Source organism: Heterodontus francisci, chromosome 8 (genome assembly GCF_036365525.1).
Source record: "Heterodontus francisci isolate sHetFra1 chromosome 8, sHetFra1.hap1, whole genome shotgun sequence".
NCBI lineage: Eukaryota > Metazoa > Chordata > Chondrichthyes > Heterodontiformes > Heterodontidae > Heterodontus > Heterodontus francisci.
The window spans coordinates 72,939,805-72,965,069 of NC_090378.1; the positions used below are offsets into that span (position 1 = coordinate 72,939,805).

General features: G+C 44.2%; 1 protein-coding gene across 10 annotated transcripts in view; it reads left to right on the top strand.

The window, feature by feature from the left end:
* The window catches only part of dock7 (dedicator of cytokinesis 7), a 210,683-nt gene that overhangs the window by 184,844 nt on the left and 574 nt on the right, over positions 1-25,265 (top strand). For 4 of the 10 annotated variants that reach the window (XM_068037338.1, XM_068037341.1, XM_068037343.1 and 1 more), the window contains 7 exons: positions 1,678-1,812; positions 3,309-3,398; positions 6,347-6,583; positions 7,497-7,640; positions 13,956-14,062; positions 14,943-15,110; positions 24,699-25,214. In XM_068037338.1, coding sequence (XP_067893439.1) covers positions 1,678-1,812; positions 3,309-3,398; positions 6,347-6,583; positions 7,497-7,640; positions 13,956-14,062; positions 14,943-15,110; positions 24,699-24,741 — 924 coding nt within the window. In that variant the 3' untranslated portion in view covers positions 24,742-25,214. Of the gene's footprint in view, positions 1-1,677; positions 1,813-3,308; positions 3,399-6,346; positions 6,584-7,496; positions 7,641-13,955; positions 14,063-14,942; positions 15,111-24,698; positions 25,215-25,265 lie in introns of those variants that run through there. The other 6 variants (XM_068037333.1, XM_068037336.1, XM_068037335.1 and 3 more) reach the window with 3 other exon arrangements.

The following is a 25,265-nucleotide window of genomic DNA, read 5'->3' on the forward strand; positions in this document are numbered from 1 at the left end:
ATCTGTATTAAGCAAGCTTATCTCAACTGGGGCAGCAACTGTGCCACCATCACATCATCACTGCTAGTATAAAAAGGGGGAACAATCACACCTACTGGATAATCATTGGGTAAGGATAGGATTGGAATCAGCTGTGATGATCCCAGAATCAAATATTTTATTGCCACTCTCTAAATCGATTTATGAAGAAAGGCCACTTAGAGACAAGGTACTGGATAGTACCTAGAACTGATTGAACTAAACCCCAGCTTTGGGTCAGTGCCTTCACAATTGCAGAGGGAGAATATGTGAAAGTATAATATTGAATATTATTTGCCTAAATACTGCATAAGCAACAGTGGTAATTTGGTATTGAAAGGATTAACTTTGATTTGTAATGATATAAAACACTGCTTTAGCAGTAAGAATTCACACCATTCTACTTAATTAATCCTTGATTTCAAGTAATTTGTGAAGGAAAGCATGGAAGTGTAAGATATTCATGCCAGCAGAGCACTGCATCATGAAAATGTGGTTCTTCACCCACTATTGTGCCACCATAGTTTCTCAGAGAGATGCGAAGTTGAGGCCAAGTAGTTCCTGGCGGGAGGGAGGGCCCGTTGTTTCAGAGAAGAGTTGTAAAAGAAATTTTGCAGATCTTTTCGGAAGATATAAAATGTATTGTAAGTTTTTGTTGCACATGATGGCTGGGATTTTATGCGCCCCCCTGAGGTGGATTGGGTTGGGGGTGGGGGAAGCACAGAGTATCGCAACGGGTGGAAGGGGTTGGAGGGCTCGTCACCTCCCCATCGCCAGGTGAACTTCCTGGGGTGGGATAAGCCAATGACTGCCTGCCCACCCAGAGGCCAATTGAGGCCCTTAAGTGGCCTGTTAACAGCCAAAATTAAGTGCATCTTGCCACCGCCACTGGGATCTTACTCTGCAGTACCGGCCATGGCCACTGTTCCCAGTGGCACTGCTGATACTGCTGGGCTGCCGGCCCTCTGATTGGCTGGCAGCTTATGGAGGCGGGATCCCCATTTTTAGAAGGATGGGATCCTAGCTCGTGATTCTTTGATTTAAAAAGACCAGTGGATCACTCTGGTGGGGGGGAGAAACACAGAGGCGGAGTTCCCCCTGTTTTTTTGGCCTGGCAGTGGGAGCCCCGCCTCCTACACAAAATCCAGCCTGATCTGTGGAAGCTATAGGTGTGACAGATTGGGCCTTTCTTATTCCATGCTTCCTTACTTTCTTGACCCACATGCTTTTCAAAAGCTGCTCTGAGAATAGCATTGGCAGAGACAGCTTAGTCTACAGTCCCGACCCTCCCAATTTGCTGGGATAGGGGGGACGGAAACAGCTTAAAATAAAGGGAGACATTGAGGTTAAAATACAATAAATAATTAAAATGTTTGATGTGTTGAATGTGAAAAGGAACTTGTACAAGGAGGTGAGGGTGAATAATGAAGATGTCAAGATACCATTTAATTTGCTGCTTTTGGGAATCAAAGAATATTTAGGCTTTCTGTTAAGTTTAAATGAGTGGCTTAGAATATACATAGGCTGTGGAGAGTGTGGGCATGATGGGCTGAATTGACTCTTCTAACTTATTTTCTATGTGAAAAGTATAAACAGGATCATTGCTTCAGTTGGGATGTGTGGTTGCTCCAAGGTAACAGTAAAAATTCTCTTTTATAGGATGGAAAGAGAATGTTTGGTACCTATTTCCGTGTTGGCTTCTATGGGTCCAAGTTTGGTGACCTGGATGAACAAGAATTTGTTTATAAAGAGCCAGCCATAACAAAACTGGCTGAAATATCTCATCGGCTTGAGGTGAGCTGAGATAATTATGCCATAACGATATTAATTTTCTGTTTCCAAAAAATCCTGTTCAGTACCTTGTCAGCAGGTTGTCGTTTTTCAAAGCAAATTTGAGTCGAGAAAAAGTGAAGTCTCTGGATCAGATCTGGTTAGAGGATGGGAGATAATCAGATTGGGGCCTATAGGAGAATGACAGTGGTGGCCCGAAGATGCTAGAGTGAAAAGATCAGATGGGGTGGGAAAAGCAGGAAAGTACAGCAGGATAGGCCAGAGGGTGTCGTAGAGCAGGGTTTAGAAGAGGGGCAGGTAGAACAAGGTTAGAAACAGGAGAGAGAATATGAAGAAGGGTTAGATGCTAGAGAAAGGAAAGGTAGAATGGGTTAGCAGCTGGGAGGAGGAGTTAAAGGAAAGCAAGAGGACTGGGACATGATGAAAAGGCAGAGTGTAGTAGGAGGCCATAGAAGTGGGGGTAATGGAGAGAACTGAATAATGACAGAGTGGGGCTGTAGCCCAAAGGAAGCAGCTGCACTGCTGGGACCTATGACGTCAGCATGGTAAGTTCAGATGGGAGTGTGGTTGTGAATGGATAAGACAGGGAACCTGGAAGAAAATTGGCCTGTACAAGCAGCTCTTTTGAGTTCTTAGAAAGCTCTAAATGAAACAGCTTAACATTAAAGAAGAGGTATCGGTTGACAGAAGACCACTGAGCAAAGGCAGCAGGACAGAGCTCAACAATGAAAAGGTTTTCCTGGGGGGGAGGGCTTGGCATATTGGTGGGGAGCTCCGAGTTTTCCTGGTGGGATGTGAAATAGACTGGTGGTTGCAAAGTTCGGGTCAACAACAAGCATGATGCATGTGGAAAATGTCCTAGAAGAGATCAAAGGACATCAGATGCCAATATCTGGTCAGAGATTAATGGAGAGAAGGGAATCAACAGCCTGACAGCCAGACATATTAATCCAACAGAGGTTTGCTGGGTTGGGAGGATCAGAAGCCTGTGAGGAGCAAGATATCTAAAGTCAACTGGCAGAGTGGGGCCCTGCTATGCGTTTAGAATAGTAAAGAAATGAAAGAAAACCTTGGAAGAAAGACATCAACCAAATTAAAATTAAAAATAAGTTTAAACAAATTTTGAAAAATGATTTACCGTGAAGCTTACTTGCCTCAAAACAACATGGCAATCCAGTACAAAAGGACAGATCAGAATCTGCTTTACAATTACACCCAGTGCCCATTGCCTGTGTTTGCAGGCAGACTCATTTTTTTTCAAACCAAATATGCTTGCTATAAAATAGTCAGACTGTCTTTAGAACATGAGTTCACTGGTGGAGCACTTAATTACATTGGAAAACCCTGTAACAGCACCACCTATAGTCATAATTGGTACTGCAAATGTCTTTTTAAAATGGATTTTGCTGCAGACATGAGTTTTCATACATTTTGAAATGGAATACTGTTAACACTTAGCAGTGTTTAATATTTAATGAATGCATTTTCTTTTGGATTAGGCATTTTATGGTGAACGCTTTGGTGAGGATGTTGTAGAAGTCATCAAAGATTCCAATCCAGTGGACAAATGCAAACTGGATCCTAATAAGGTGAAGAATATGTTATAGTCATAATTGTGCAGAGTACTTTAAATTTCTCTCTAGCATATCCTCCCCATTTCTGCCCTCCTCTCCTGATCATGCTGACTTTTGTTGGGGTTTAGTTAACACAAGTCCTGTACCTCAAGTGATCATGCTTCATGTGTGAGTCCAGCCAAGGAGTACTGCCAGGCTATTTGTCCATGAAAGGGGTTATAGCTGGAGACGGATTCTCACGGAACATCCACTCACACACACTTTCCATCAGGGTTGATTTTTTTCACCTTCCTCGCTCAGGTCATGAAGCCATTTATAGTAACCTGGTTGATGTTAATGTTGTATTGTGACAATCGCAGGCAGATTTCTGTCATTGGCATCGATTCTAGCACTCATGAGCATATAGTGCAAAATGATGAGGCAGTTGACCATTTCAGCTGCTTCATCAATGACCTTCCCTCCAACACAGTGACAGAAGTGGGGATGTTCGCTAATGATTGCACGCTGCTCAGATACTGAAGCAGTCCATGTCCATATGCAGCAAGACCTGGACAACAGGCTTGGGCTGGTAAGTGGCAAGTTACATTTGTGCCATACAATTGCCAGGCAATGACCATCTTCAACAGAGAGAATCTAACCATCTCCCGTTGACATTCAGTGACATTACCATCGCTGAATCCCTCACCATCAACATCCTGGGGATTGTCATTGACCAGAAACTGAACTGGACCAACCATGTAAATACTGTGGCTACAAGAGCAGGCCAGAGGCTGGGAATTCTGCAGTGAGTAACTCACCTCCTGACTCTCCAAAGTCTGTGCACTCTCTACAAGGCACAAGTCAGGAGTATGATGGAATATTCTTTACTTGCTTGGATGAGTGCAACTTCAAGAACACTCAAGAAGCTTGACACCATCTAGGACAAAGCAGCCCATTTGATTGGCACCCCCTCCACCATCGGTGCACAGTGGCAGCAGTGTGTACCATTTACGAGATGTACTTCAGCAACTTGCCAAGGCTGCTTCGACAGCACCTTCCAAACCCACGACCTCTACCATCTAGGAAAGGGCAACATGCGCATGGGAACAGCAGCACCTGCAAATTCCCCTCCAAGCCACACACCATCCTGACTTGGAACCATATCGCCGTTCCTTCACTGTCGCTGGGTCAAAATCCTGGAACTCCCTCGCTAATAGCACTGTGGGTGTACCTACAGCATATGAACTGCGGCGGTTTAAGAAGGCGGCTCACCGCCACCTTCTCAACAGCTACTTACATTTACATAGCGACTTTAATGATATAGTTCCAAGTCAGGATGGTCTGTGGCTTGGAGGGGAATTTGCAGGTGCTGCTGTTCCCATGCACTTGCTGCCCTTGTCCTTCTAGATGGTAGAGCGCGTGGGTTTGGAAGGTGCTGTCGAAGCAGCTATGGCAAGTTGCTGAAGTACATCTTGTAGATGGTACACACTGCTGCCACTGTGCACCGATGGTGGATGGGGTGCCAATCAACTGGGCTGCTTCGTCCTGGCTGGTGTCGCGCTTCACAGGAGCATTATAAAACAAAGTATGACACTGAGCCACAAAAGGAGATATTAGGTCAGATGACCAAAAGCTTGGTCAAAGAGATAGGTTTTAAGGAGTGTCTTAATGGAGGAAAGCGAGGTGGAAAGACAGAGAGGTTTAGGGAGGGTATTCCAGAACCTGGGGCCTAGGCAGCTGAAGGCACAACCACCATTGGTGGAGTGATTAAAATCCAGGATGCACAAGAAGCCAGAAATTAGAGAAGCGCAGCTATGTTGGAGGGTTGTGGGGCTGGAGGACATTACAGAAATAAGGAGGGGTGAGGCCATGGAGGGATTTGAAAACAAGAATGAGGATTTTAAAATCAAGATGTTGCTTGACCGGGAGCAAATGTTGGTCAACGAGCACAGCAGTCATGGGGAACAGGACTTAGTGCGAGTTAAGACCCGGACAGCAGAGTTTTGGATGACCTCACGTTTATGGAGAGTAAAATGTGGGAGACCAGCCAAGGCTGTGTTGGAATAGTCAAGTCTAGAGGTAAGGAAGGCATGAATAAGGGTTTTAGCAGCAGATGAGCTGAGATGGGGCAAAGTCAGGCGATGTTACAGAGGTCGAAATAGACAGTCTTAGTGATGGCACGAATTTGAGGTTGGAAACTCACCTCGGGGTCAAATGTGACAAATGTGAACAAACTGGCTGAACTCAGACTGTTGCCAGGGAGAGGGATGGATTTGATAGCTAGGGAACAGAGTTTGGAGCGGGGACTGAAAACAGTGGCTTCAGTCTTCCCAATATTTAATTGGAAAAATTCTCAAGAGTAGTTAGGGATGGGCAATAAATGCTGGCCTTGCCAGCGATGCTCACATCCCAAGAACAAATATAAAAAATTGCAAAATGGAAACAACGTTTGAAGGTGAAATACCCTAGTTTCCATAACTTTCCAATGTACTTGCATACACTTTACACTCTAGTGGTTGCACACAACAGTGGAAATGTGGTGCTACATTCCACAACTTCCAGTGAAATTCCAGTAACCTGTTTTGGGAGCTGAGGAAAGTAGTACAAATAGGGGGAAGTGAGGGAGAAACAGAAGGAAATATCAAGCCTACTGGCAGAGGAGCAGATTGCTGGATTTGGGGAAGTGTTCCCGCAGTTTGATATGAATGGTGATGGGACCATTTCAACCAAAAAACAGGGCACAGTGATGTGATCACTGGAGCAGAACCCCACTGAATCAGGGCATGAGCATGAGATGGATAATGCTGGAGTTGGCTCCATGGACTTCCCAGAATTCCTCAGTGTTGGCCAGGGGGTGAAAGGGTATAGAAAATGAGAAATCTATGAAGACTATCCATAATCTGCATAGTAAAGTGGTTTAAGTGAAATAGCTTGTCAAACGAGTTGTGTGTGATATTCAACTGTTTTAAAAATTATTTTTACAGGCCTACATTCAGATAACTTATGTGGAACCTTATTTTGACACCTATGAAATGAAGGACAGGATTACATATTTTGACAAAAATTATAACTTGAGACGTTTCATGTATTGCACGCCGTTTACACTAGATGGCCGAGCTCACGGTGATCTTCATGAACAGTTCAAACGCAAAACAATCCTGACTGTGTCACATACATTCCCTTACGTTAAAACCAGGATCAATGTCACCCAGAAAGAAGAGGTGAGGAAATGAATCAATATTTCACCATCAACTGTTACGTTTTGATGAAATTCAAAGGTGAACAAGAAAATAGAAAGTTCTAGATCTTATTTTTCTATAAATGTTCCTCACAGGAACTTTACCATGTTATGATTTCCAATCCATTTTTAGTTGTAACATTGTATAACTTCCTCCACCAGGCAGTAGAAATTATCTATGATGATACACTGCAACATGTCCATTTTCTTCATTTTTTTCTTGCATGGATCCTGAGATAGGTGTTTAATGAAGGGAGATACTTTAATACTTTTACAGTTGGAGATTAAAATCTGTTTTGACTCTCCACAACTAATTCACTATTGAAATCCATTCAGACTCTGATATTTCAACTTAAAGTCCAGTATTTGAATTTACTATTTCCTCTTAAAAGCGTACTTTTACATTTTTTGCATAGATTTTGTAGGACATATAACTATCTTTTTATTGAAGGTTATCTTCTTTTTCTTCATAAATCATGAACCATTTGCAGCCAAGAGGTTAAGTGAATGTCTGGATTCCCAGGCTGCTGTCAATGCTGCTGTGAAATGGCTGATATGAGAGCAGGTCCCATGACGGACCACTGTTACTTCATTTATTTTCTCCCTGCTCCTTCTCCATAGTTTTTCACAGCTGAGATTAAGATCTGAGTGGGCAGGGTTAGAGGGAAAATCAAACCAGTACTATTGCGATGGTAAAATTAGTAAATACACAGCCTGATTACTGAGCTAAAAAATCTGATGATAATCCACCACTCTTGGTGGATCAATCATACATAAATAACAGGCAGTGATTTAATACAATGATTTAATTGTATTGAGAAACACAACTGGGTATGCTTGAAACCACAGCTGAAAATGAAACATGATGAAACCCAGACTGTTTCTGTTATCTACAGGTCATTTTAACACCAATCGAAGTGGCAATAGAAGACATGCAGAAGAAAACTCAAGAGCTGGCTTTTGCAACGCATCAAGAGCCAGCTGATCCTAAGATGCTTCAAATGGTGTTGCAGGGCTCAGTGGGAACAACAGTTAACCAAGTATGGATTCAAACCTACCAGAATGAAAATCTGTTGGCATTTAGCCAATTACTGTACTCATTGGCAGGCAGTCTTAACAGCAATGAAAGCGATGTGACAATGTTCTTGGAGTCTGTACCAATGTAATACATTATTCTTCAAAGTTCAAGCCAACATCCTCACAGCTCATTTAATAAATACACCACCAAATAAGGAAGGGCTCTGCTCTGTTCTAGTAGGTGACAGTCAGGGTCATACAATTGGCCCCATTGTCTTCAGGCCAAGCGAACAATAACATTAGCTAGCGTTTCTACTCCAAATCCCTTTTTGGGAAGTGGGCGTTTCAGGACAGGAACGGGGTTGACTGTGATTTTTCTTTTCCATTCCCCCAAATCAAATAGCCTACCCACTGTTTGGGCTCAAAGTTGAATAATGACCACTTGAGTGATGTAGTGCCCATGTAGTGGCTCATGCCCATGAAACTATGCCACATTGAATAAAGGAGGGGAATATTATTAGATTATGTTCAAGGCACAGAAATTCTAAAATTAGAAAAGCGGATCAACTGGATCTTGGGGATTAGAGCACTAATAAATAGCACAGCATTAAGCCCAGCTTTATGAATTTACATAATTAGTCTAATTTAATTTAGACCTTTCGTATAAATAGAGTACATGTTAGATGTATTTTTTTGCTTGTGTATTATTGGGGCCAGCATCCAGCAATGTCTGTCCCATGATTATAATGGTCAGGAAAGAGGGTGCAGAGACCAATGGTGGTAATGCTAAGTATCACTACTAGATTCTGACAATTTTGGCATCGAAAATCTGCTTGGTTATTAATGAAAATCTTTCAAAAATTGGATAGTAGGAACATAAATTTTATAAAATAATGAAAGGAAATGAAACAATTAAAACTTATAAAAAGAAAAATAGCTAAATAGCCAGAGTAGATAAAAAGATAAAAAGCCAGAATAGGAGTCCAAAAGGGGTAAACAGAGTGGACGAAGGTTAAGTGTTTAGACTTTTTTGTATAATTTTTCATTGTTTTGAATTAATGAAGCTACTCCCAAAATTTGGATTTATTTTAGTATCACGGTGAGTTGAAAATTTACAAAACTAGTCAGCCAGAAACATGAATTTCCCTGGATCTGTGGGCAAGCATGAATGCAAAATTATTGGTGTTGTGCCTGCATTCTGCTGTAAATGTTCTTTGATAGTAAAGTAAGTTAAAATACTGTTCCTGTTTCTATCATAAATAAAAACAAAGTGCTGGAAACACACAGCAGGCCTGGCAACATCTGTGATGAGGGAAAAAAGGGGTTAACATTTCAGGTCTGTGACCTTTCATCAGAACTGGCAAAATTGAGAAATGTAATAAGCTTTGAGCAAGTTTTTTTAAAATATTCATTCATGGGATGTGGGTGTCACTGGCCAGGCCAGCATTTATTGCCCATCCCTAATTGCCCTTGAGAAGGTAGTGGTGAGCTGCCTTCTTGAACCGCTGCAGTCCATGTGGGGTAGGTACACCCACAGTGTGGTTAGGAAGGGAGTTCCAGGATTGTGACCCAGTGACAGTGAAGGAACGGCGATATAGTTCCGAGTCAGCATGGTGTGTGACTTGGAGGGGAACTTGCAGGTGGTGGTGTTCCCACGCATTTGCTGCCCTTGTCCTTCTAGTTGGTAGAGGTCGTGGGTTTGGAAGGTGCTGTCGAAGGAGCCTTGGTGCGTTGCTGCAGTGCATCTTGTAGATGGTACACACTGCTGCCACTGTGCGTCGGTGGTGGAGGCAGTGAATGTTTGTCGATGGGGTGCCAATCAAGCAAGTTGCTTTGTCCTGGATGGTGTCGAGCTTCTTGAGTGTTGTTGGAGCTGCACCCATCCAGGCAAGTGGAGAGTATTCCAACACACTCCTGCCTTGTGTCTTGTAGATGGTGGACAGGCTTTGGGGAGTCAGGAGATGAGTTACTCACTGCAGAATTCCTAACCTCTGACCTGCTCTTGTAGCCACGGTATTTATATGGCTACTCCAGTTCAGTTTCTGGTCAATGGAAGCCCCTAGGATGTTGATAGTGGGGGATTCAGCGATAGTAATGCCATTGAATGTCAAAGGGAGATGGTTAGATTCTCTCTTGTTGGAGATGGTCATTGCCTGGCACTTGTGGGGCACAAATGTTAGAATTAGAACATTACAGCGCAGTACAGGCCCTTCGGCCCTCGATGTTGCGCCGACCTGTGAAACCATCTGACCTACACTATTCCATTTTCATCCATATATCTATCCAATGACCACTTAAATGCCCTTAAAGTTGGCGAGTCTACTATTGTTTCAGGCAGGGCGTTCCACGCCCCTACTACTCTCTGAGTAAAGAAACTACCTCTAACATCTGTCCTATATCTATCACCCCTCAACTTAAAGCTATGTCCCCTCGTGTTTGCCATCACCATCTGAGGAAAAAGACTCTCACTATCCACCCTATCTAACCCTCTGATTATCTTATATGTCTCTATTAAGTCACCTCTCCTCCTCCTTCTCTCCAACGAAAACAACCTCAAGTCCCTCAGCCTTTCCTCGTAAGATCTTCCCTCCATACCAGGCAACATCCTAGTAAATCTCCTCTGCACCCTTTCCAAAGCTTCCACATCCTTCCTATAATGCGGTGACCAGAACTGCACGCAATACTCCAGGTGCGGTCTCACCAGGGTTTTGTACAGCTGCAGCATGACCTCATGGCTCCGAAACTCGATCCCCCTACTAATAAAAGCTAACACACCATATGCCTTCTTAACAGCCCTATTAACCTGGGTAGCAACTTTCAGGGATTTATGTACCTGGACACCAACATCTACACTACCAAGAATCTTCCCATTAGCCCAGTACTCTGCATTCCTGTTACTCCTTCCAAAGTGAATCACCTCACACTTTTCCGCATTAAACTCCATTTGCCATCTCTCAGCCCAGCTCTGCAGCCTATCTATGTCCCTCTGTACCCTACAACATCCTTCGGCACTATCCACAACTCCACCGACCTTCGTGTCATCCGCAAATTTACTAACCCACCCTTCTACACCCTCTTCCAGGTCATTTATAAAAATGACAAACAGCAGTGGCCCCAAAACAGATCCTTGCGGTACACCACTAGTAACTAAACTCCAGGATGAACATTTGCCATCAACCACCACCCTCTGTCTTCTTTCAGCCAGCCAATTTCTGATCCAAAGCTCTAAATCACCTTCAACCCCATACTTCCATATTTTCTGCAATAGCCTACCGTGGGGAACCTTATCAAACGCCTTACTGAAATCCATATACACCACATCCACTGCTTTACCCTCATCCACCTGTTTGGTCACCTTCTCGAAAAACTCAATAAGGTTTGTGAGGCACGACCAAATGTTATTTGCCAGTTATCAGCCCAAGCCTGGATATTGTTCTGGTCTTGCTGCATTTCTAGACGGACTGCTTCAGTATCTGAGGAGTCACGAATGGTGCTGAACATTGTGCAATCATCAGTGAACATCCCCACCTGACCTTATGATTGAAGGAAGGTGATTGATGAAGCAGCTGAAGATGGTTGGGCCTTGGACACTACCTTGAGGAATTCCTGCAGTGATGTCCTGGAGCTCAGATGATTGACCTCCAACAACCACAACTATCTTCCTTTGTGCTAGGTATGACTCCAGCCAGAGGAGGGTTTTCCCCCTGATTCCCATTGACCTCGGTTTTGCTCGGGCTCCTTGATGCCATACTCAGTCAAATGCTGCCTTGATGTCAAGGGCAGTCACTCTCACCTCACCACTTGAGTTCAGCTCTTTTGTCCATGTTTGAACCAAGGCTGTAATGAGGTCAGGAGCTGAGTGGCCCTGGCGGAACCCAAACTGAGCGTCACTGAGCAGGTTATTTCTAAGCAAGTGCCGCATGATGGCACTGTTGATGACACCTTCCATCACTTTACTGATGATTGAGAGTAGGCTGATGGGGCGGTAGTTGGCCGGGTTGGACTTGTCCTGCTTTTTGTGTACAGGACATACCTGGCCAATTTTCCGCATTGCAGGGTAGATGCCAGTGTTGTAGCTGTACTGGAACAGCTTGGCTAGGGGCACGGCAAGTTCTGGAGCACAGGTCTTCAGTACTATTGCTGGAATAGTGTCAGGGCCCATAGCTTTTGCAGTATCCCGTGCCTTCAGTCGTTTCTTGATATCACGCGGAGTGAATCGAATTGGCTGAAGTCTGGCATCTGTGATGCTGAGGACTTCAGGAGGAGGCCGAGATGGATCGTCAACTCGGCACGTCTGGCTGAAGATTGTTGAAAATGCTTCAGCCTTATCTTTCGCACTGATGTGCTGGGCTCCCGCATCATTGAGGATGGGGATATGTGGAACCACCTCCTCCAGTTAGTTATGGGATCGCTTAGCTCTGTCTATCGCATGCTGCTTACGCAGTTTGGCATGCAAGTAGTCCTGGGTTGTAGCTTCACCAGGTTGACACCTCATTTTGCTGCTCCTGGCATGCCCTCCTGCACTCTTCATTGAACCAGGGTTGGTCTCCTGGCTTGATGGTAATGGTAGAGTGGGGGATATGCCGGGTCATGAGGTTACAGATTGTCGTTGAGTACAATTCTGCTGCTGCTGATGGCCCACAGCGCCTCATGGATTTTCAGTTTTGCATTGCTAGATCTGTTTGAAATCTATCCCATTTAGCACGGTGATAGTGCCACAGAACACGATGGACGGTATCCTCAATGTGAAGGCGGGACTTCGTCTCCACAAGGACTGTGCGGTGGTCACTCCTACCAATACTGTCATGGACAGATGTATCTGCGGCAGGCAGATTGGTGAGGAAGAGGTCAAGTATGTTCTTCCCTCGTGTTGGTTCCCCCACCACCTGCCGCAGACCCAGTCTAGCAGCTATGTCCTTTAGTACTCAGCCAGTAGTGGTGCTACCGAGCCAATCTTGGTGATGGACATTGAAGTCCCCCACCCAGAAAACATTTTGTGCCCATGCCACCCTCAGTGCTTCCTCCAAGTGGTGTTCAACATGGAGGAGTACTGAGTCATCAGCTGAGGGAGGGCGCTAGGTGGTAATCAGTAAGAGATTATCTTGCCCATGTTTGACCTGATGCCATGAGACTTCATTGGGTCCGGAGTCGATGTTGAGGACTCCCAGGGCAACTCCCTCCCTACTGTATACCACTCTGCCACCACCTCTGCTGGGTCTGTCCTGCCGGTGGGACAGGACATACCCGGGGATGATGATGGCAGTGTCTGGGACATTGTCTGTAAGATATGATTCCATGAGTATGACTATGTCAGGCTGTTGCTTGACTAGCCTGTGGGACAGCTCTCCCAACTTTGGCACAAGCCCCCAGATGTTAGTAAGGAGGACTTTGCAGGGTCGACAGGGCTGGGTTTGCCGTTGTCGTTTCCGGTGCCTAGGTCGATGCTGCGTAGTCCGTCCTGTTTCATTCCTTTTTATTGACTTTGTAGCGGTTAGGTACAACTGAGTGGCTTGCTAGGCCATTTCAGAGGGAATGTAAGAGTTAACCACATTGCTGTGGGTCTGGTGTCACATATAGGCCAGACCAGGTAAGGATAGCAGATTTCCTTCCCTAAAGGACATTAGTGAACCAGATGGGTTTTTACAACAATCGACAATGGTTTCATGGCCATCGTTAGACTAGCTTTTAATTCCAGATTTATTAATTAAATTCAAATTCCACCTTCTGCTGTGGTGGGATCCGAACCCATGTCCCCAGAGGAATATCCTGGGTCTCTGGGTTACTAGTCCACTACGCCACCACCTACTGGCAGGCCAAGGACAGAAATGTGGGCATGAGAGCAAGCTGGTGAATTAAAATGGCAAGAACCTGAAGCTTAGGGGTCATACTTATGTCCTGAGCAGAAGTTTACCACAAAGTGGTCACTCAATCTGTGTTTGGTCTCCCCACTGTAGAGGAGACCGCATTGTGAGTAGCGAATACAATATACTAAATTGAAAGAAGCACAAATAAATGGCTGCTTCACGTGGAAGGAGTGTTTAGACCTTGAATGTTGAGGAGAGGAGGTAAAAGTGTAGGTGTTACACCTCGTGATTGTTCTGCTTCACCACCCGCCACCCCTACCCTTTCACTTGCTCAAAATCTATTACATTTCTAACCTTTGCCAATTCTAATGAAAGGTCACAGACCTGAAACATTAACTCGGTTTCCCTCTCCACAGATACTGCCAGACCTACTGCGTATTTCTAGCACTTTGTTTTTATTTCAGATTTCCAGCATCCCAAGTGTTTTCCTTTCATTTTATTCCTGTTTTTATCATACATTTAACCTCCACATAGGGACCTTTAGAAGTTGCTCAAGTGTTTTTGTCTGAAATACCCAATGATCCCAAACTGTTCCGACATCACAACAAGTTACGACTATGCTTCAAAGACTTCAACAAAAGGTATGATTTTATACTGTTTTCCACACTGAGATGGTTGCTTTAACTCTGGATTTGTCCCCATTTACCAAATACTGACATCACAAATGACCGCACTCAGTTGCGACTGAGCTTTCAGCCACCCATGATTGTAACAAAAGAGCCACCTCCCATAATGTTAAGTGCCATTCAGTCTTATTTGTATTACAGGATTATAATATAAACTGACTGAACTGATATGTTTTTCATAGACTGCAGTGCAGTTTACTTACATAGGAATGTGTTGATATATATTATACTCAACCATACCGGTGCCAAACGTCGTGCTCTGCACTCCTTTGGACCCCACCATAAAGGCCGAGAGGGGGGTTTTGACGCTTGGGCAACTCACAACCCCCATACATTCGCCCAGGCATGTGCCATGGAGAGGTCACTCCACAGTCGCCTCACAGCGACCGAAACAACACGGAAGGTAGCAGTTACGGGTTGTAAGTCCAGCTCAATTGCCGTAGAAATTGGGCGCCACGGATTGCCTTAATCGGTGGGAGAGGTCATCGCACCTCCCTGGACAGCTACCTGTGGCAGAGTCTGTCACTCTAGTATTGGCCTTTATAGCCACTCCAGGTGCTGCTCCACAAACCACTGACCACCTCCAGGCGCTTACCCATTGTCTCCCAAGACAAGGAGGCAAAGAGAGAATGCATATTATAGCTAATGTAGGAGTAATTTTATTATACAGATTATATTGATGTGCCCAAGTACAATTATATTTTTAAAATTACTGCCAAGGCTAAGTAATTAAGCCTAGTGATAAAGCTCTAGAGCAAGACATTCTTATTTCCTGTTCACGAGCCAGGCAAGATGGGCCATTGGAAATTTACTGATTATAGCTTGTTTCATTAAGATGTGAGGATGCCCTGCGGAAGAACAAGAGTTTGATAGGTCCTGACCAGAAGGAATATCAACGTGAGCTTGAACGGAACTATCACCGCCTCAAGGAATCTCTTCAGCCTTTGATAAACAGGAAGATTCCCCAGCTTTACAAACCAGTTCTACCAGTCAGCTGCCATAGGTGGGTTTAAATTAGCATGAAACAGTGAAGTTGTTTTTGTGCATAAGATTAAGAGTAAAGTATGCTCATCACTGTCCACTTTTATGATACAAATTATTTGGTGAGAGACAGTTGATCAAATTGCATTGTTAATGCTGCCCCAGAAATTCTATGAAAGAATACTAAACATTTCATGATGAGATGTTAACTGTTTCACTCTTCCCATAAACTTAAATGTATGAAACTTGCAACTGGTCGCAGAGAAGTGTGTATAAATGTTAATTTATACCAAACTCTAGTTAAAACCATCACATTCTACAGTAGATTTCACTTGTGTTATATCTGAAGATAAGTCAGTTGCACAGGAGAACAGGCAGGAAAGTGGAGTTGAGGCCGAGATGAGATCAGCCATGATCGTATTGAATGGCAGAGCAGGCTCGAGGGGCTGAATTGCCTACTCCTGCTCCTAGTTCTTATGTTCTTAATTGTCTCACTGGTTACAACCTCAGACTGATTAAAGAATTATACAAGGTTTCATATTTTAAGACTTTAAACAAAAATAAAGAATTATAGTAAAACAGTACTTAGCAGGTAGCTAACACTCGAAGTTACAGAGAAAGACATTTCCCATTAACACACTCAAAAGCCCCACACCATATTTAAATGTTAGTGTTCTCAGTAAAAAAGGTATCCTTGCAGTTAAAAGTTCCAAACTCCTTCCAGCTGAAATGGGTTGGATCTCCCAGTGTCCTTCTCAAAGCCAACGATCTCTTAGCTCACTTCTTCAAAGCACATTCAGCTGGACTTTCATTAATAAGGCAATCTCTGGTGACCCCATTGGTCTTTTCTCCTCTGCAAACTTTGAGCCTTTTGCTGTATTGGTGATCTAAGAGCAGCTGCAGGCTGCGCAGCTCTGCTGTTCTTCCTTTCAGCCTCCAGACCTAAGAAAGCTTTTTGAATTTATCTGGATCAAAAGTCAAAAGTCATTTGCCTTTTACAATTCTCAGACCATGGGCTGGAGTTTATCAACTCCCGACATCGGGCTCCATGGCGGGAGTGGGTGCTGGAAGATAGTTCTGGCAGAGGCCCACCATGAAGCCCAATGCCAGGAGGGCTGGGCCCGATCCTCCCGGCGGCAGTGAAGCTCTGTGGCAGCCACCCCGCCGCTGGGCGACGGGACCTGTATCTCAATATGTAAATCAATAAAATGAATATATTAACATGCACTTACGTGGGATCTTACGAGCTTGCCGCGATCTTCAGAGCGGCAGCTGGCACTCCCGCGCCTGCGTTCCCCCATCTGGGGAAAGCAGGCACGATAGTGGTTGGGGGGGGTGGGTAACAGGGTCAAATAATTGTCATGAGTGCAGGGAACGGTAGAAAGGGGTGAACTTTAAACTTTGTACAGTGATGGGGGGGTAGAGAGGGCAAATACTTAATGTTATTAGTATTGGGGGGGTGGGAAAGGGGTGATAGAATTTTTATTACAACAGTGGGATGGGGTATACGAATTAGGAACAGGAGTAGGCCACTTGGCCCTTCGAGCCTGCTCCGCCATTCAGTAAGCTCATGGCTGAACTGATTACTCCACATTTCCACCTATCCCCGATAACCATTCACCCACCCCCTTGCTTATCAAAAGTCCATCTACCTCTGCATTAAAAATATTCAAAGACTCTGCTTCCACTGCCTTTTGAGGAAGAGAATTCCAAGGATTCACGACCCTCAGAGAAAAAATGTCTCCTTATCTGTCTTAAAAAATAAGGGGTGGCCCATTTAACAGTGACCCCAAGTTCTAGATTCCCCCACAAGGGGAAACATCCTTTCCACATCCACCTTGTCAAGACCCATCAGGATCTTATATGTTTCAATCAAGTTGCCTCTTATTCTTCTAAATTCCAGCAGATACAAGCCTAGCCTGTCCAATCTTTCTTCGTAAGACAGCCCGCCCATTCCAGGTATTAGTCTAGTAAACATTCTCTGTACTGCCTCCAACACATTTAAATCCTTCCTTCCTTAAATAAGATCAGTACTGTACAAAGTACTCCAGATGTGGTCTCACCAATGCACTGTATAGCTGAAGTATAACCTCCCTACTTTTGTATTCAATTCCCCTCCCACTAAACGATAACATTTTATTAGCTTTCCTAATTACGTGCTGTACCTGCAAACTAACCTTTTGCAATTCATGCACGAGGACACCCAGATCCCTCTGCATCTCAGAGCTGTGCAATCTTTCACCATTTAGATAATATGCTTTTTTATTCTTCCTGCCAAAGTGGACAATTTCCCACATTATACTCCACTTGCCAGGTCTTTGCCCAGCAAATTTAGCAACCATACCTTCGGTCCCTTCATCTAAATAATTTCTATAAATTGTAAAGAGTTGAGGCCCCAGCACAGATCCCTGTGGCACACCACTCGTTACATCTTGCCAACCAGAAAATGACCCATTTATGTCTACTGTTTCCTGGTGGTTAACCAATCGTCTATCCATGCCAATACGTTACCCCCTACACAGAGTTTTTATTTTCTGCAATAACCTTTGATGTGGCACCTTATCAAATGCCTTATAGAAATCTATGTACAATACATCCACCGCACATGTAACTCCCTCAAAGAACTCCAATTAATTAAACATGATTTCCCTTTCATAAAACCATGTTGACTGTGCCTGATTACCTTGAATTTTTCTAAATGCCCTGCTATAATATCTTTAATAGCTTCTAGCATTTTCCCTAAGACAGATGTTAAGCTAACTGGCCTGTAGTTTCCTGCTTTCTGTCTCCCTCCCTTTTTGAATAAAGGAGTTACATTTGCTATTTTCCAATCTTTTCCCCGAATCTAGGGAATTTTGGAAAATTAAAACTAACGCATCAACTATCTCACTAGCCACTTCTTTTAACATCCTAGGATGAAGTCCATCAGGACCCAGGGACTTGTCAGCCCACAGCTGCAACATTTTGTTCAGTACCCCTTAAATGGTGATTGTAATTTTCTTGAGTTCCTCCCTCCCATTTCCTGACTTACAGTTAATACTGGGATGTTACTTGTATCCTCAATAGTGAAGACCGATGCAAAATATCTGTTCAAATCATCTGCCATCTCCTTATTCTCCATTATTAATTCCCCAGACTCACTTTTTATAGTACCAACGCTCACTTTGTTAACGCTTTCTTCTTTAAATATCTATAGAAACTCTTACTGTCATTATATTTCTAGCTAGCTTTCTCTCTTACTCTAATTTTCCCTTCCTGATCAATCTTTTAGCCATTCGTTGCTGTTTTTTTTATATTCTGTCCAATCTTCTGACCTGCCTCCCATCTTTGTGCAATTATAGGCTTTTTCTCTAAGTTTGATACTATCTTTAACTGTTTTAGTTAACCACGGATGGCGGGTCCAACCCTTGAAATTTTTCTTTCTCGTTGAAATTTATCTATTTTGTGTATTCGGAAATATCCCCTTAAATGTCTGCCATTGCTTCTCTATTGACCTATCCTTTAATGTACCAGTTCACTTTAGCTAGCTCTGCTTTCATGCCCTCATAATTGCCCTTATTTAAGTTTAAAATACTAGTCTTGAACCCACTCTTTCCTTCAAACTGAATGTAAAATTCAATCATATTATGATAGCTGCTACCTAGGGGTGCCTTAAATTATGAGGTCATTAATTCATCCTATCTCATCGCACAATACCAGGTCTAGTATAGCCTGCTCTCTGGTTGGCTCCAGAACGTATTGTTCCAAGAAATTATCCCGAAAACTTTCTATGTACTCCTCATCTAGGCTACCTCTGCCCATCTGATTTTTTTTCCAGTCTATATGTAGGTTAAAATCTCCCATAATTATCGCTGTACTTTTCTGACAAGCTGCCATTATTTCTTCCTTTGTACCCGATCCTATAGTGTGGTTAATGTTAGATGGCCTGTACACCACACCCACAAGTAACTTCTTGCCTTTATGATTTCTCATCTCTATCCAAACTGCTTCTAAATCCTGGTCTCCTGAACTTAGGTCATCCCTCTCTATTGTGCTAATACCATCATTAATTAACAGAACTACCCCTCTCCCTTTTCCTAGCTTCCTGTCTTTCCTATATGCCATGTACCTTTCAATATTCAGGTCCCAATCTATGTCGTCCTGCAGCTATGTCTCTGTAACGGTTATTTATTTCTATTTGCGCTGTCAGTTCATCTGTTTTGTTTCTAATGCTACGTACATTCAGGTACAGAGCCTTTAGTTTTGTCCTTTTATTATTTTTGTCACCTCTAGCCTTATCTGTTGATTTACTTAAATTTGTACACTGTGTCCCTTCCTGTCAGTCTTTATCATTTCCCTTGTCTCTACTCCTTGATGTACCATATCTTCCAAAATTTGATCCCTTGCCCCCACTATTCAGTTTAAAATCCTCTTGACTTTCCCTAGTTTTGCGGCTCGTTAGAACACCAGCCCCAGCACAGTTCAGGTATAGACCATCCCAATGGTACAGCCACCACTTTACCAGTACTGGTGCCAGTGCCCCACGAACTGGAACCCACTTCTACCACACCAGTCTTTGAGCCACACATTAATTTCTCTAATATTATTTGTACGTGGCTCAGGTAATAATGCAGAGATTATTACCTTTGAGCTTCTGCTTATTAATTTGGCGCCTAGTTCCTCATACTGACAATGCGGAACCTCTTTCCTTGTCCTGCCTATGTCATTAGTACATGGACCACGACGACTGGATCCTCCCCCTCCCACTGTAAATTCCACTCCAGCCCTCAGCAGATGTCCCGAACCCTGGCACCAGGGAGGCAACACAGCCGTCTGGACTCTCGCTGTTTGCTGCAGAGAACAGGGTCAATCCCCCTAACTATACTGTCCCCTACTGCCACTACATTCCTTTTCTCTCCCTCCACTTGAATGGCTTCCTGTACCATGGTGCTATGGTCAGGTTGCTCATCCACCCTGCAGCTCCCACTCTCATCCAAACAAGCTAAAAGAACTTCAGACCTGTTGGACAATTGCAAAGTCTGAAACTCCGGCCCTCTGTTCGGTCCCCTTACCTGCTTCGAGCTGCAGCCACACTCTCCTGTCCCTGACCACTGATCAAATCAGAAGACCCTATCCTAACGGGTGTGACTGCATTCTGGTACAAAATGTCCAGGTAACGTTCCCCCTCCCTGATGTGTCTGCAGCTGGGATTCCAGTTCAGTGACTCTGAGCCGAAGCTCTTCGAGCTGCAAACACTTACTGTAGATGGGTTTGCCCTGGATCACACCGGCATCCAGGAGCTCCCACATGCTGCAGCTGTGACACATCACCTGTCCTGCTATCCTGAATGTGCTTTAATCAACTACTTAATTATTTTATTCAATTATTTATTTTTATTTTCCTTTTTTAATATATATTTTGTTAAGTTCCTTTACTATTTTAAATGTTAGGATTAGAATGGATCTTAATCACTTACCAGATACTCACCAAACAGGTAGCTTCTTCCCAAAATCAATCACCTACCTGCTTGCCTGTGAATGTTTGATATAAATTAAATTGAAAGCTTACCTGTATACTCACCCCAGCGGCTCTGTTTTTCCCTCACTTAATTGTGACATCACTGTGATGTCACTTTTCGATGTTTCCCTGCTGCTCCTGCCGTGCTCCTCTCTGTCTCACTGTCTCCAATTCTGGGCTTTTGGCGCGCTATTTAAACCTCCACTCTCTCCGGTGACTTTAAAAATTTAAATTCACTGGCAGGGCTGGCTGCCCTCTAAAAATGGCGGCAGTACCTGCACACAGACAGTTGACACCAGACAGCCTGCCTTTGCCACGTGATTTGGGGGCAGGGGGCGGTGTGGGCCGACCTGGGTATTTGAATTAGCCGCCAAAGTAGATTGCGGCAGTTTGGCAGCGCTTTTCTTATGGCCGCTGCCAACGAGTGGCAGCGGGCTGTTAAAATCCAGCCCCATAAGTCTAATCATAGCAAAAGCACCTGGTCCTTCCTTCATTTCCAGGTGTTAAAAATTGAAACTCAACTTTGCACTTTAGAGTCCCTGGCTCCCTGTTTACAGTCGGAGAGGCTGGGAGAGCGAAACCCATTGTCCTTTAGTATCCTAATTTCAAAAGGATCTTTGTCTGGGTTCCTTGGCTTCATGGTAACCAAGTGGGGAGGCAATGGCGTAGTGGTAATATCACTAGAGTAGCAACTCAGAGGCACAGGCTAATGCTCTGGCGACATGTGTTCGCATTCCACCACGGCAGCTGGTGAAATTTGAATTCAATTAATAAGTCTACATGTGACTTCAGACCCACAGCAATGTGGTTGACTCTTAATTGCCCTCTGAAATGACCTAGCAAGCCACTCAAACTGCTACAAAGTCTAAGAAAAGACATGAAACTGGATGGACCACCAGCATTGTCCCAAGCACTGGAAATGACAACGGTAAACCCAGCCCCATCGACCCTGCAAATTCCTCCTTACGAACGTCTGGGGCCTTGTGCCAAAATTGGGAGTGCTGCCCCCCGACTAGTCATGGAATCATACCTTACAGACAATGTCCCAGATAACACCATCACCGTCCCTACCAGTGGGACAGCACATACCTACCAGAGGTGATGGCACAGGGGTGTACAGTCGGGAGTCTTCAACATTGACTCCAGACCCCATGAAGTCTCGTGGCATCAGGTCAAACATGAGCAAGGAAACATTCTAATGATTACCACCTATTGCACCCACCCCACCATAGCTAATGAATCAGTGCTGCTCCATGTTCAACACCAATTGGAAGAAGCACTGAGGGTAGCAAGGGCACAAAATGTACTCGGTGGGGGACTTCAATGTCCATCACCAAAAGTGGCTCGGTAGTACCACTACTGACCGAGCTGGCAATTCCTCAGGGACATAGCTGCTAGACTGGGCTGCAGCAGGTGGTGAAGGAACCAACAAGAGGGAAAAACATACCTGTCGCAGGTGCAACTGTCCATGACTGTAATGGTCAGAGTGACCACCGCACGGTCCTTGTGGAGACGAACTCCTGTCTGCACATTGAGGATACCCACCATCATGTTGTGTGCCACAACCACCGTGCTAAATGGCTAGATTTCAACAGATCTAGCAACTCAAAACTGAGCATCCATGAGGCACTGTGGCCCAGCCGCAGAATTGTACTCAACCACAATCTGTAACCTCATGGCCCAGCATATCCTCCACTTTACCATTATGATCAAGCCGGGGGCCCAACCCTGGTTCAATGAAGAGTGCAGGAGGGCATACCTCAAAATGAGGTGGCAACTTGGTGAAGCTGTGATGCACAACTACTTGCATGCCAAACAGCGGAAGCAGCATGCGATAGACAGAACTAAACAATCCCACAACCAATGGATCAGCTCTAAATTCTGCAGTCCTGCTACATCCAGTCGTGGTGGACAAACAACTGACAGGAGGAGGAGGCTCCACAAATATCCCCATCTTCAACAATAGAGGGGCCCAGCACACCAGTGCAGAAGTTAAGGCTGAAGCATTTGCATCTATCTTGAGCCAGAAGTGCCGAGATCCATATCGGCCTCATGAGGTCCCCAGCATCACAGCTGCTAGTCTGCAGCCAATCCAATTCACTCTACATGATATCAAATGGCTGAAGGCATGGGATACTGCAAAGGCTATGGGTCCTGACAACATTCCAGCAATAGTACATGAAGACTTGTGCTCCAGAACTAGCTGCGCCTCTAGCCAAGCTGTTCCAGTACAGCTACAACACTGGCATCTACCTGGCAATGTGGAAAATTGGCCAGGTATGTCCTGTGCACAAAAAGCAGGACAAATCCAACCCAACCCATTACCGCCCTATCAGTCTACTCTCGATCATCAGCAAAAGTGATGGAAGGGGTTGTCGACAGTGCTATCAAGTGGCACTTGCTCAGCAATAACCTGCTCAGTGACACTCAGTTTGGGTTCCGCCAGGGCCACTCAGCTCCTGACCTCATTACAGCCTTGGTTCAACCATGGACAAAAGAGCTGAACTCAAGAGGTGAGACAAGAGTGACTGATCTTGACATCAAGGCAGCATTTGACCGAGTATGGCGTCAAGGAGCCCGAGCAAAACTGGAGTCAATGAAAATCAGGGAAAATTCTACGCTGGTTGGAGTCATACCTAGCACGAAGATTGTTGGAGGTCAATCATCTCAGTCCCAGGACATCACTGCAAGAGTTCCTCAGGGTAGTGACCTAGGTCCAACCATCTGCAACTGCTTCATCAGTGACCTTCCCTCCAAGATAAAGGCCAGAAGTGGGGATGTTTGTACAGTGTTCAGCACCATTTGCAATTCCTCAGATAGTGAAGCAGCCCATGTCCAGATGCAGCAAGACCTGGACAACATCCAGGCTTGGGCTGATAAGTGGCAAGTAACATTAGTGTCACACAAGTGCCAGGCAATGACCATTTCAAACGAATCTAACCATCTCCCCTCGACGTTCAATGGCATTGCAATCACTGTATTCCCCCACTATCAACATCCTGGGGGGTTACCATTGACCAGAAACTGAACTGGACCAGCCACATAAAATTCTGTGGCTACAAGAGCAGGTCAAAGGCTGGGAATTCTGTGGCGAGTAACTCACCTCCTGACTCCTCAATGCCAGTCCACATCTACAAGGCACAAGTCAGGAGTGTGTTGGAATACTCTCCACTTGCCTGGATGGGCGCAGTTCCAACAACACTCAAGAAGCTCGACACTATCCAGGACAAAGCAGCCATCCACCACCGACGCACAGTGGCATGAGTGTGTACCTTCTATAAGGTGCACTGCAGCAACTCACCAAGGCTCCTTTCAAATCTGCAACTTCTACCACTAGAAGGACAAGGGCAGCAGATGCATGGGAACACCAGCACCTGCAAGTTCCCCTCCAAGTCACACACCAAATTGACTTGGAACTATAATCGATGTTCCTTCAATAGAACTCCCTTCCGAACAGCAGTGTTGGTGCACCTACACCTCGGACTGCAGCGGTTCAAGAAGGCAGCTCACCACCACTTCAAGGGCAATTAGAGATGGGCAATAAGTGCTGGCCTAGCCAGCAACGCACACATCCCACAAACGAACGAATAAAAAAAAAAAGACCTCTCGTTTGTCTCTGGGTAGAATTTGAGAGGCCACATTCTCTTCAATGTCTATTTTACACTGCATTAAAGATAAGTTTTTAAAACAAAGCCATACCACAAAGTCCAGTGTCCATAGCACTATACATGAGGTCTAATTTGAAAAGCACTGTTGACACAGTACTATCAGACCAGTGAATAAATCTACCACATGAGCAATTAAGCCATACAGATCAGGAAGGGTTCAGGTTTAATTCCCAAACTCACCAAGTTAGTTGCTTTCAGCTAAGATGGTTGTTGCAGTGATACAAAATCAGCTAGGGTTCCCAGGTGAACTAGAGATGTGCCAGTTTGAGAACAGGTTTGGCCTTAGCTGTAATCCACCATTGAACAGCCTGCCAAAAACATGCTACTTGGACCAGCATGAGTCACACCCTTTAGGAAAAGAAAAAAAACTGTATTCCATTATTATTGGCATAAATGAGAAACACAGAAAATGAACACCAGTTAATTCCTACATGTTGTGTTTACAGAGATTCTTTCAGCAGATTGAGCCTTCGCAAAGTGGACATCTGAAAAGGTGGACTAAGCACTTATTTATGCCTGTATGTGATAAAGGGGAGTAAAGAAAAACTACTCATTTCTTCAGACAAATATGGAATTTGAAAGTACATAAACAAATTCATACCTCAAATTCTGATACACATTTCTTTAAATGGCGCAAAGAGGTTGAGGATAAATGGCTACAGTCATGGTACTAGTGATCATTCCAACACTCTCAAGGTTACATTTGCTTGCATGGAGTCTTAGTAATATGCTTTTGTTAGTGCGGTCACTAGCATTTACAACTGTTAAGATTCACTAATCAATCATGCCTGCTACTATTTATCTACCATTATGTATTAAAAGTTCTTAATGTTACTTACTATTAGCTAATGTACTATTTATATCAGAAAGTCGCACAAGATTCCTTTGAACAATTTTGTTATGTGATTGGCATTGATATTTTCATTACTTTTTGAAAAAGGTACGATTAAATATTGAAATTACTTCATGTGGTATATTTCTTGATTTCACTCTAGCCTGCTCATTTTTGAAAT